General features: G+C 42.8%; 1 protein-coding gene across 44 annotated transcripts in view; it reads right to left on the reverse strand.

Annotated features, from left to right (window-relative positions):
* Positions 1 to 6995: 6995 nt before the first annotated feature.
* Positions 6996 to 13129, reverse strand: part of SEC31A (SEC31 homolog A, COPII coat complex component) — a 59915-nt gene continuing 53781 nt past the window's right edge. For all 44 annotated transcript variants that reach the window (XM_069594511.1, XM_069594501.1, XM_069594497.1 and 41 more), the window contains 3 exons: positions 11654 to 11773; positions 9009 to 9080; positions 6996 to 7589 (listed from right to left, as the gene is read on the reverse strand). In XM_069594511.1, the coding sequence (XP_069450612.1) occupies positions 7410 to 7589; positions 9009 to 9080; positions 11654 to 11773 (372 nt within the window). In that variant the 3' untranslated portion in view covers positions 6996 to 7409. The remainder of the gene's footprint in view (positions 7590 to 9008; positions 9081 to 11653; positions 11774 to 13129) is intronic.

Raw genomic sequence — 13129 nt, forward strand, 5'->3', positions numbered from 1 at the left:
ACAGCTCCATGCTGGGAATGCTCTCTGTGCAGTTTACCTAATGCTCTAACTTCTTTTTTTTTTCACGTGCAAAATGGAGACATCCCCTTTCCTCACTGGACTAGAGCTCAGGACGGGGTTTGATACCTCATAAGTGCTGGATATCTGATGGTTTTCAATCAGGCTGGAGAGATAGGCTCCATGCAGTTACAAAACCTGCCTGGCCAGGAAGCCATGGTGCTTCTGGGGGCCCCAGACTGGGTGAGGTGGAGGAGTTCAGGATTCGCTTAACCCTAAGCGAACTATGAAATAAAATCTCCCTCAGGGTAATCATTTAGAGCAACTCCTCCAGCTCAGGAAGGAATGGGCTCTGGATGAAGGGGGTGGGGGCAGGGGCATGAGGAGAAAGCCTGCCTCTCAGGTGAGGTGTGCATGGACAGAAATTTCAAACGTAACCCTCTTTCTGCTCTTAGGATGAGAAAACCACTCAGAGGCTTTAGATGAGAGTGATTTCAGAGGAGCATAAAGTTGGGAAGTTACCCTCTAAGATTATGGGAAGATTGGTTTTCAGATACAGCAACAACACGGTGGATAGAAAATGCATCTTCTCAGCTTTCTCCATTCACAGGAGGGTTGGCATTCCTGCTTCTGTACTAAATGGGTTGGAAAATTTTTCCCATTAAGATTTTATACATTGGCAGACAGATTTTTATCCACTGAGCCACCAGGGAAGCCCAGGAAGGGGCTTTTTTTGTTTTAAACAAAAAACCCCCTGCCTTAGTGCTTCAGGCACTTCCCCTCCTTTCCTGACCACTCTTCAGAGAGCGCTGCAATTTGGCAGCAGGAAACTGGCCTTGGACATAGCCCATGAAGGCCCTTAGTTCCTAATTCATAGATCAGAGGGGGTCCACTTAACGAAAAACCACTGAGGATTGAAACCAACCCAAACCCGACTCTGATGTTACCTGTCAGTGACATCCTGCCTCGCCCATCTTTCCAAGTTGTCTTCAGGTTGACTCAGTGAACAGACCTTCATTAGGCATCTGTCTATTTAGTCTCCTCCAGAAGCAAGCACTGAGCTCAGTCAGCTCCAGGTTCGGAAGAGTACATGACTGTCCTCCTGGACTCACTGCCCAGTAGGGGAGGCAAAGAGGAATCAAATGATCACTACAAGAAGTGTATACCACAATGTATATGGAATCTAGAAAAATGGTCAGGAAATGGTACTGATGAGCCGATTTGCAGGGCAGGAATAGAGACACGGAGAACAGACTCTGGACACATCGGGGGAAGGAGGGAGGGAACGCAATGAGGGATTAGCACTGAAACATATACGCTATACCATATGTGAACTAGATTGCTAATGGGAAGCAGCTGTGTAACACAGGCTTTGCTCCACGCTGTACTCTGTGACAACCTAGGGGGTGGTGTGGAGAGGTATTGTTTTATGGCAGAAGCCAACACAATATTGTCCAATTATCCTCCAATTAAAAAAATAAAAGGAATGTATGCCGCAGACTCTAACAAATGCTATGGAGGAATCATCCTTTTTATGATCCAGCCATGACACGTGAAGTTTGTTAATATTGCACCACGTCCCCCTGTGACCAACATCTGGCTCAAAACAAGGTCCATAAACCAAACACACTCCTCCTCTATCTGTCTCTTTCCCAGCCCCTAAATGCCAGCTCTCTGAAACAAAAGAACAATCCTGTTTGTTGTGGCAGAAGAAAGACAGCATTGAGTTTTCACCCACATCTCTTCCAGCTCTCCGGCCCCCTTCCCACAACGCCCACCCCCATTTCGTTCAGGATCGTTATTTTGGTTTCCCAAGGGCAGATAAATGCAGAGAAGCTCCTATTTACTTCTCAGCGTTAGCTGCTGTCATTGTTTCTGTGTCAATGACCTCTTTGTGCTCCCGCTGTTGTCAGTTACCATGGGCTGCTCTGAAGACGAAGGCCCTGTGGTTTTCCAGCCCGGAGAGGGCATTTGTCAGTGGAGTTCAGGAATGTCAAAAGGGTGACCCAGATTTGCAGCACCAGAGGGAAAACTGGCTCATCGCGAATATCCTCTGTAGTCAAATGGGGCGTATCCTTGATGTGAGGGAACAAATGGGTTTGTAGGAAATGTTAATTGTGGGACTCACTACTTACGGATCTCAAGGCCAAGCAAATACATCTGTCCCCAAGTCCGCAAGTCACCAACTATTTCTTAAGTGCTGCCGTTCGTTTCCAACAAAGGAAAGTGGTGCACTGACTTTTCTCCAGTTAGAAACTCTACAAGAGGAAAATAAGTTTCCAAATATAAATAGGCCTGAGTTGTTTTCATCCTATTTCTTCAAAGCTTCAGAGCTTATCACAAAATTTGTTTTCCATTCCTACTGGAATGTAACATACTGATACAAAGATGCTGTGATAAAGAGGTGGGTTACAGACTCCTAGAGTTGGAAGTGAACTTAGCGCTGAAGCATGCTAAGTTGCTTCAGTTGTGTCCGATTCTTTGTGACCCCGTGGACTGTAGCCCACCAGGCTCCTCTGTCCATGGGATTCTCCAGGCAAGAACACTGGAGCGGGTTGCCATGTTCTCCTCCAGCGGATCTTCCCAACCCAGGGATCGAACCTGAGTCTCTTGCATCTCCTACATTGGCAGGGGGGTTCTTTACCACTAGTGCCACCTGGGATGACCCTTAGAGATCATCTAGTCCTACCCCTTCATTTTACAGGTGAGAAGTGGAGGGAGAAAGAAGGGAGTGGTTTGACCAACAGTAAGTGGCAGAGAAGACACTGGAACCCAGCTCCTTGACTCTGATAGGTGCTCTTCTGCACTGTCCCTCGTGAGGTTACAATTACAGCCACTGGGATACAGTGGGCTCCCTAACAGCTTTCTTTTCAAACATATCTATCTATTTATTTTTGGACTACAATGTTTTGATTTACAATGCTGTGTGTTTCAGGTGTACAGCAACGTGATTCAGTTATACATATACCCTTTTTTTTTCCAGAGTCTTTTCCCAGATAGGTTATTACAGAGTACCGAGTTTAGTTCCCCATGCTATGCAATAGGCCCTTGTTATCTATATTTCCCTAACAGCTTTTCACTGTGACTCTCTGGTCTAGAACCCTGGTACCATAACTTCCCTTTTGTGATCTACAGGAGGTAATGGAGCATTTTGCCCACTCTTTTCTCCACTCTTCTCCTGAAAATGGCACCCTTTCCTTTAGGAAACCACTTCATGTGGTTCTGGTGGATTTAACATCACTCTGCTTGGGTGAGCAGACAACCTGGGCCAGCCAATTCTGATACCCTACGTCTCTGGGCAGGAACTTGATCAGGCAGGTGGTGGGCATGAGACCCAAGCAGAGGCAACTGAAGTTGCCTGGTGATTCAAATGGAAAAGAATCTGCCTGCATTGTAGGAAACCCGGCTTCGATCCCTGGGTCAGGAAGATCCCCTGGGCAAGGGCATAGCAACCCACACCAGTATTCTTGCCTGGAGAATCTCATGGACAGAGGAGCCTGGTGGGCTACAGTCCATGGGGTCACAAAGAGTCAGATAGGACTTAGAGACTAAAACAGCAACAATCCAGAAAGCAAGTTATTTTTAGGTCACCTTTAGGAGGTGGTTGCTTTCCTTCTTTAGTACTGAAATGTTTTTAGATTTGATTCCACCATAAATTCTAATTTTCTTGGAGTGGGTAGTTCCTTTATTGGACCAAGTACAAGATGAAATTATTTTTCACCATCAGCCCAATCATATTTACTGGTCATCCTTAGTGGCGCCTTTAAATTATATACTCACTCACTACCCTTGCACTATTCAGGGAAAAAAAAAAAATCTGGACGTTTTCTCTTCTCATCAAATCTGAATCCTTTCTGATCCTATGATAGGCTCCCTACTGATTCATTTACATTGCCTACTTGGAAGGATATCTATTTGGACATGAAGTCTCTACTGAACCGAGTAAAGGACTTCTTAAGTATTTAACGAAGTAAAGAAACAAAGTTAATGACAACACTAAGAGGCCACTCTCAGGAGCTAGGAAATGTAATAGCCTTTAAAGATATAGAAGTGATAACATGGATATACCTGAGACACAAGTTCCATTGCCTTTAACTTCATATATAATAACCAAAAATCCAACAAGCTCTTGGGTCGTTTGGAAACAGCAAAGTTTGCTCTATTTCACAAGGCTTCTCCCTCTCCTAACTGCACAGTGAATCCACTGATACACAAAAGGTGGCTTTAGAAGCTCACAGATTGGGAAATTATAAGGCACCAGCAATGGAAGCAGTCAGGCTGACCTGAAGCACAGCACGCTTCTAAGCCTGTGGAATGTCAGTCAAAAGTTGAATTCAAATTCAGCAAGGTGTGCTTCACCATTCAAATAATGGCCTGAGGTATTACTGAGTAATGATATTTGTACAAAGTCATTTGAGGGGATTCATTAACATTGCTTGCTAAATAAATACTTTAGCAGACCGCTGGAAACATTAATCCGGGGTGCAAAAAACATGTACCATGGTTAAACCAAAGTCTATTTCCTTTTATTTGATTTTATTAGGTTTTTCAAGATCTGTCTCAACAGCTTAGAACTCACACATTCCCTATCTCCTAACGGGGAAAAGGGCTGGAAATTAAGGAATGGCACAGCCTGACCCCAGTCAGCTCAGAAGTGTACTGTTCAGCTGAGCCTGAGTAATTGGTGTGGTCACTAAAAGCCCCAAGCAGAAAAGATGCTACAGAGAGGTGTGTAGAGCAACCAGACTGCCAGGAAGCTAATTTGATCAGTTTCTTTGTAATCTAGTTTGGAGCATTTATTTATTAGAGACAACAGTTGAGATTTTCCCTGCACAGACAGTGACTTTTCACTGGATAACTGGAGATACCACCTGCCTGAGAGAGACACCTTTGGCATCTGATGAACCCCCTCCGATGTGTCAGGGTTGATGGTTGGGAAGGCAGCCGCCCACAACAGCAGTGGAAAGACACCTGAGATATGGATGTGTGCACACATACATGTCCATGTGCTATGTGCTGCATCTTTAGAGAAGTTTCAAATGAAGTCTCCACTACGGCTGAGCAGTCCAGGGACGGCCTTGCAGCCATTCTTACACGAACCCAGGTCCGGTTCAGGAAATGAAGAGTGTTTATGAGAAAAGCGTGAACCAGTCACCATCCCTCCCTTTCTCTTTCAGGCAGGGGTTACACGGACAGCGTACACCGGCTTGCCAGGAATCCCAATGCGTCTTTCTGTCCTCCCAGTGTAAACGGCAATTTTCTGAATCCAAAGCAATATATAGGCTTGTTGGACCCTCAACGATCAGGTGCAGAGTGGTTGTTCCCAACTTCTTTCCTGCTGCCTCACTATTCAAATGAACAACTGTCTCCATCAGCAGAGGGGCCCAAGGTACACCCACCAACCCCCCAGCCCAGAAGGCAGAGTGGAGGAGAGGAGCAGATGCAGGATAAGAAAGCACGTCCCCAGAGATCTGGTCCAGCTCCCAGCCAACACTCAGCCTCACACCCCTTTCCTTGTTTGCTTCCTTAAAAGGAAAACAAACTGTTCTTTTCCTATCATCTCCTGTTATCTTCTTACTTCAGAAACTAAACAGTACTTTGGGCTCAAGTCTTACTTGCATCCATTTATATGAAATTTCTCCAGGCTTATTAGCCATGAGGAAAAATGTCTCCATGGTGGGGGAAAAATAAATCACAATACTGTATTGAAAAAGGAGTGATTAACAGCTGTTCAGATGTTGGGGCAAATAGGTTATACTCTTGTGAAATCTTTGCGGTTGGTCAGGCCCCCACTAGCACCTACTCCAGTTTCTCGTTTTTTGGAACATGCTTGTTTGTAAAGTCCTGCCAATTGTGCCATTGTTGTGTCAAGGTCATCGGCAGCCATAACACAAATCCTAACTGTAAGGGCAAAACACCAAGACAATTACTAGAGGCCAGCTTGCTGTTCGGATGGGGTTGTGGGCTGATACCACAGTCGAGGGTCAGGTCTAGAAGTTCAACTTGCCAATTCAGTGAGTCGCAGGGCTGACTTAGACCACCAAACTCCCAGGAGGCTGAGGGCAAGGGGGCAGATACATCACCCTACTCGTGAGGCTCCAACGCTCATACATGCTGTCGAGGTCCTCCTTTTTTTAGTTACAAAACGTTTATTTTTTAAAAAGGGGTTTTACGTCGTGAGCAGGGAATCCCAGCAAAGGCAATTAAGAGGCTCCTGCAAACTAATTTACTTAGGCTGCAAAATGCCTGGTAACTACTCTTGGTCCTTGAAACAGCATCTCTCTCTCCACAGGAGTCACACTCTTTACCTTCTAATTTTCCAACTCAGTTAGGTAAAATGCTTAAACAATGAAAATTATGAGTAATCTGATTCTCTTCAAAAGTCTGTGGGGACCCTTACCTTTTGTTTACCACACTGTTCTTAAGACAGGTTACAATAAAATCATTTGACAGAAAAACTGGATGAAAAAAATGTCTGGCTTTGATTCAGGAAGCTGACAGAAGTTGAGGTTTTGAGGACTTCCCTAGAGGTCCAGTGGTTGAGACTCTGTGCTTCCCATGCAGAGGGCGTGGGTTTCATCCCTGGTTGGGGAACTAGACGTGGACATGCTGAATGGCATGGCCAAAAAAAAAACAAGTAAAAGTTTTCTTTCTGAACTTAAACCTCAGAGATACAAGTAACTTAAAAAAAAAAAGAAAAGAAAAAATTTCTAAATATAAAATGGAGACAACTCAGTCTAAAAACTCAAACAGAATATTAAAACCATTTATTAATAGAAAAAAGTTCAATGCATTCTACAGAATGAAAATGTTCAATCTTTTCTTATAGAGACTTAAAGCCAGTGATCCCACTTTTCATTGGTATTTGCTAAAATCTGTGTAGCAGCTTCTTCTAGATTTAGTTATTTGTTCAGGACCAAAGTGAAGCCAAAGACACAAAAAATAAAACTTTAAACTGTGAGTAGCTGTTAAAAAAAAAAAGACTACATACACATAAATAGGATTACACACTTTAATCTGATCGACATGGAGGAAGTGGGGAGGACATGAAACAAACTGAGTTTCGGCTCTGTGTTCTGTATAACCAAAGGCTCCTTTTCCAAAGAGCAAACTGAGGTTTCAAAAGCCAGATTTTATCAGAATATTTTGGGAACGCATACTATGTGTAATCCAGGAAATACATTATTTGCAGGAAATAGGAAAATCATCACGGGCAATAAAAGATTAAAACAAAAGAAAGCACCAGGGTTTTGAGCAGGTCTAGTAATGTGAATACATCTGCAGAAACAACATAAATGGTTTTGACTGGCTGCTATGGAAACATGCTAATGAGGATTGGTCCATATCTTATCATCGTTTAAAACATGTTTCTTTGGAAAAATGGCGATATCGGCTGAAAGTAAAGCCGTCCTTTAGACACCCAGCTTGTTGGCCTGGGTGAGAACAACTTTGAGAACTGGCATAAAAGCGGAGGTCTCACTGAAGTTGCTAGTACTAACTATGTGGGTGTGAATAGTCAAGCCTTCTGAGTAGTTTCGGGTCTCGATGCTCCGCGCGATGTTGTGTAAACCATTGATGATTGTTGGTGAAAGCTGAAATCAAGGTGGAATAGAGAATTAAAGGAGAATCTTCCATGAGACCCGCTATAAACATGAAATGCTGGCATTTACTAGGAGTTTGAAATACACATTATTTTAAAAAATGAATAAACTGGTGAGCATTTCTAGAAAGTTTCTCAGACCAAACAACACACAAGTTATAAAATGGAACCACGACACAATGATTTATGTAAGGAATTATTTATGAACTACACATGTATGATCAGCCAGGTATTTTCTTAGAGAAAAGCAGCCAGATCTCCTCCCTTAAATTGGAAAGTTAATGTCTTTCTCCACTTAACAGCTTTAAATCTTCATTACTTTAGATATAGCCTCACACCTCTGAAAGTGTTTCCTTTGTACATGAAGAAGTTAGAGAGTCTTAATCATGACATCCTAAAGTAGGGGCCCAATTTACTATAAGATCTTGTTGACAACAGAAACTCTGTACTCCTGGTCCACTTTCATCAGGAGGGCAACAGTCCCCGTTATGGACTCAATTTGCTCACTCTTAACTGCTTTTCATAGTCCTGTCATCTCTTAAAATCATAAGACCTAGAGTTGTTTTTCCTCTCCATATCATTACTTGGCTTCCATACTTTTCAGAGAAGACTTTTATTTTGGATCAGTCCATGGGCTACACTCCCTTTCCACTGCTATAGAAATTTTCTCTGGTTGGGGTCTCATGCTAAATGGTTATTTTTATCTGATGGGACTGATATGGAGAATGGGGAAGAGGAATGCTAAAATGCAAAAGGATGAAAAACTCCAATATGTTTTTTTTCTCTCCAACTGTTTTCATTAAAAAAACAAAACAATTCTAGAGAGGCATGGAGAGGTGGCGGGACAGAGAACAGAAGACAGTGTCTGCTCCTCACTGCTGACTGTCTTCACAGGTACACACACTGACCCGCTCCACCTGTGGCTACATTTGGCGTTGCCTCTGGGTAACAGCTATTGTCAAAGAAAAGGGTCAGAGTCTTACGACTACGAGAAAGATGACAGATTTGGTCTCTGGAAAAACAGAGTATCTGCTCACTCAAGGCACATATAAATATGAACAGAAGGCCAGTCATCTTAGAGCCAGTGTGGGCCAGTTTATATTCTGTTATAAAAAGGCTAAAACTTCTCTCTCACACATACAAATACAGCCCTATGCCCTTATCCCCAGTGACTGAAATGTAAGATTTAGACAGAGCAAAGCTCAGTCTGTAGCCGTCACAATCATTCTGCCCCCAAACACACTCCACACTACATACTACATACGATACCCTACACACTACACACTACATAAGATACACTACACACTACATACGATATCCTATCTATGACACGCAAGTGCTCATCAGACACACACGACTAGCAACCAGGAGTAAATGTTTATCATAAACCCTTCTCTCCCCACGAACTTACCGTCTGTTCCCTAAGTTTATCATACAGAAACTCCAAACGTTTGCTGGCATCATCTAGCTTCCTCTTGGTTTGCTGCAGGAGAGAAAAAACCAGAGATGCTATATTTGAACAATAACTTTTATCCCAAGAACTTACCCCATCTCATTTCACTAAACCTTATAATCATGGTGTTGAACAGCTTTGTTTTATAAAGAAATGGCAATACCTTACACCAAGGAACCTGAACAGATGATTAGAACAGAAAACAGTTATCTATTGAGGCAGGGAGGGCCAGAGGTGTGCACAAGGGGACCCTGGCTGGATCTCAGGGGCTCTGCGACACACTTGAGGTGTGTGTGTCCAACCACACTACGTCCACAAGCAACAGTGAGAGCCACCTGGAGGCAGCAATGGGTCATGCGCTACAGAAAAGAAGGCCGAACAGTTACTGTACATTAAATAAGATGAATATTACGGGAGCTAGAAAGCAAACATATGGGTGAACTGTGGGATCTTTTTTTAACCTCAATAATACACTCAATCACATTGGGTACATTTAATCCTATCTTAAAAAAGCCAAAAAAAGAAAAAGGAGAAAACTATCTTCTGACGTCTTAAGATTATTAAGAGGGAAGTGTTAAAAAAGAGTTCTTAAATGAGTCCTCCTACGCTTCTCCAGTACTCTAAGTATAGTGAGGGAAAACTAGTCTAAAAGTTTAAAATAATACTGTGATTAACTTAATGATCTGCATTATACCTAGAAGTGATACTACTTTTCAACATTTATTGAATGCCTACTGTGTGCCATGCTGGGGATGGTTTTGTGTCTCATGGAGCTCATATTCTATTGGGGGGAAAGGTAACTAGACCATACGCTGCATGTCAGCTGGCGACGAGCAGCATGAACAAAGTTCACGGGGTAAGGGCGCCGGCGGCGCCGGCAGTGCGAGGTGCTGGGAAGGTCCGGAAGGCTCACGGGACACCTGAGCTGGCGCTGGGAACTTGTGCGCAGGAGCCCTGCCGTTCTTTGGGCAGAAGCGGCAGGTACAAAACCTCCGATGCTGACGCCCTCTTGCTGTGTTTGAGGAAGGCACGTCCGTATGTCAGAAGAGGAGCGAGGAAAAGCTGAAGCCATCAAGGATAGCCTTACAAACCAAGCCGGGCTGTAACATGCTGTAACATTACTTTGTCTCGTTTGGACTGAACTGAAGTGAAAATAAGAACAAAGCCATACCATAAACAGGATTTCGAGTACTGGATTAAAATGGACTCTTATGGATTAAAATGGACTTTTGTGGACGGTTCAAAGTCCTGGGCAGTGTCAGAACTTCTTCCCCAAATACTGATGGGAACAGCCTGTCTTCTGCCTGGTCCTGGGTCACCAGAAAGGAGGTGACAGATACTGTGACCTGGAGGAGGTGAAGCTCAGCAAAAGTGTGTTAAGCCAGGCCGTGCCCTACGTGTCCTGCCAGCTTCTATTTACACTGACTCACGCCTGAAGGAAGACTAGAGTTTTCCCATTAGGACTGCTCCACTCTGCATGATGGTGACCTCTCTGTTTAGAGGTGTGCCCAGGAGACAGTATACACCTACCTGTTTATCAGCTTCACCTGTTCTCTGTTCCTCGCCTGGTCCTTCCATCACTTCCAGAATGCCAGGGACTAAGGTTTATGTTAACTTTCCCCTGCCTTTGCCCTCCTGATACTGTCTGGACAGGGAACTGCTTTTCAAAAGACTAGCAGAAGGCGGCACATATTAATACTCAATGTCTGATGAAACAGCAAATCCCAGAGGCTGTGTTTTCAAGCAGACAACTGGCCAGTGACTAAACAAACACATTCGATGCTTGTTGGCAGAAACTGAAATTTCATCTCAAACAAGACTGGCTTTGTGGAATTTTTGTTGTTGCCAATACACAGAGATCCTCAAATAAACTAAGTCACATCAGTCACTTTGACTATGAATATGATTCCAATATCTAAAACACTGAACTGTTAAGGACTTTGCAAAGTTAGATTGTCTATTTTTAAAAGCTTTTTTTAAAAAAAAGATGTTTTGATGTGGACCATATTAAAAGTCTTTATTGAACTTGTTATAATACTGCTTCTGTTTCACGTTCTGGTTTATTTGGCCATGAGGCATGTGCGATCTTAGCTCCCTGACCAGGGATTGAACCTGCATCCCTCGCATTGGAAGGCAAAGTCTGAACCACCAGACTGCCAGGGAAGTCCCTACTTCTAAAACCTTTAGACATACACTCTGAAAGAAACCCCAAGTCTGAGTTTCTTGTATTTTAGCATTCTGCCCTGTTCTTGCGCCAGACATGATGTCTGTCGATGAGTCAGTGCAGCTCAGGGGTTGAGAACATGAATTCTGGAGCCAGACTAGGTCTGAATGCTGGCTCTGCCTGGATTATACTGTAACTATTTTGTGCCTTAACTTCCTCATCTGTAAATAAATATGACAAACCTACCTCCATGAGGCTGGTTTAAGGAGTATATAAAAACAACTGAGTATGCTTTTACATGTAAAGCAAACCATACATAAATGCTAGCTTTACCACTTTTGCAAAAACTTTCAAAATACACCTTGTAAGACTTTAAGCAATAAATATAAAAGAGCTCCATAATGGAATCTTTTAATTAAGCAAAATAAAAAACACATACAGGATCTGTGGCTGAAGAGAGGCAGCGCTGAATAAGATCCTCGAATGTGGTCTTTAGAATGAGGTGTTCATCTGGAATAGGCTTCTTGGTAATTTTTTCTGTTGGCAAAGACTGCACATGCTGGAAGAAATAATACCATTAAAATGAGCAGAAATGACCAGAAACTACCTGTATATAAAGTCCTGAATCTGTCATAAAGAGAAAACAACTAATTTATAGATAGGCCATTCAAAATCAAACAAAAAATGAACGCGTGGAATCACCTGGCATAAGCAAACAGAAAAATCAGATATTCAATAGAAAATACAGGTAGTCTTCCTACAGCTTCTATTTTCAAAAGCAGGGTTGGGTATAAAGTATTTGCTTAATCATGAAACATATGTTGATCACGACTGTATATAACTGATCAGCAAGAGGACCTTGCCAGTAAGAAACAAAGAATCAGGTGTTTATAAAGCTGGCTGGTGGGGGTGACTGCTTGCTTTGCTTGTTGGCTCCTTGTTTATTCCAACAGTCTTGCATTCTTTGCTTGTTGGCTCCTTCTCGTTTATTCCAACAGTCTTGAAGGTTGGTTAACTGGTCTTTTATCAAACTGAGATTAAATCAAAGGTTAGGATAGAAGAGACCATGACCTAACTGAATGCATAAGAGGGATAAACAAAGAAGGAATGTGTAAGTGCTTAAAATTTTGATCGATTATATTCATTCGTAGAAAATATTAGACAATTATGTATTAGGCACTGATGAATCAATACAGAAATAATCTTATCTCTCAGGGAGTTTACAGGCTAGCAGGAGGGAAAGTTTAAAAATGTCATAAATGTATGTAAAACAGCAACTGTGGTTAAGTTCACATCACTGGAACCAACAGACAATATAACTGGGATTTAACTGAGGGGAAGGCTCTTTAAGGAAGTTTTATCAGAAGGTTAAGTAGGAGTTAAACAGGGGAAAAAGTGCATTCCAGACAGAAGAACAGTACATAGGAAAGATCATGATATAGGGACTGAAAGGAGGTCAGCTTGGCTGGAGCAGAGAGACAGCAAAGAGGAGTAGGAGCTGAGAGCTTCCAGATAATATGAAAAATGTTGGTCCTTATCCTGAGAACAGTGGGATGTGGTAACATGTTAAGCAACGATGAGCTAAGACCAGAGAAGAGATGGGTCATAGCAGATGCTGGCAGACCAGTGAGAGGCTCCTGTACTGCTGAAGACTGGAGACAAAGGCAGCATGGACTAGACTGGAAACATGGAGAAGGGATGGGAGAGAGACTTTACAGTAGTATCAGCAAGATGTGGGGATAGATCTGAAAACAGGTTAAAAGAAAAAGAGTATAAAGATGCCCAGGTTTCTGGCTGGATTAAATGAAAAGGATTATGGTAGCATTAACTGAAACGAGACACACCAAAAGACAACTAGGTTTGGGAGGAAGACTATGAATTGGACTTTGGATATACTAAGCGTGAGGTGCCTCAG

Source organism: Ovis canadensis, chromosome 6 (genome assembly GCF_042477335.2).
Source record: "Ovis canadensis isolate MfBH-ARS-UI-01 breed Bighorn chromosome 6, ARS-UI_OviCan_v2, whole genome shotgun sequence".
NCBI lineage: Eukaryota > Metazoa > Chordata > Mammalia > Artiodactyla > Bovidae > Ovis > Ovis canadensis.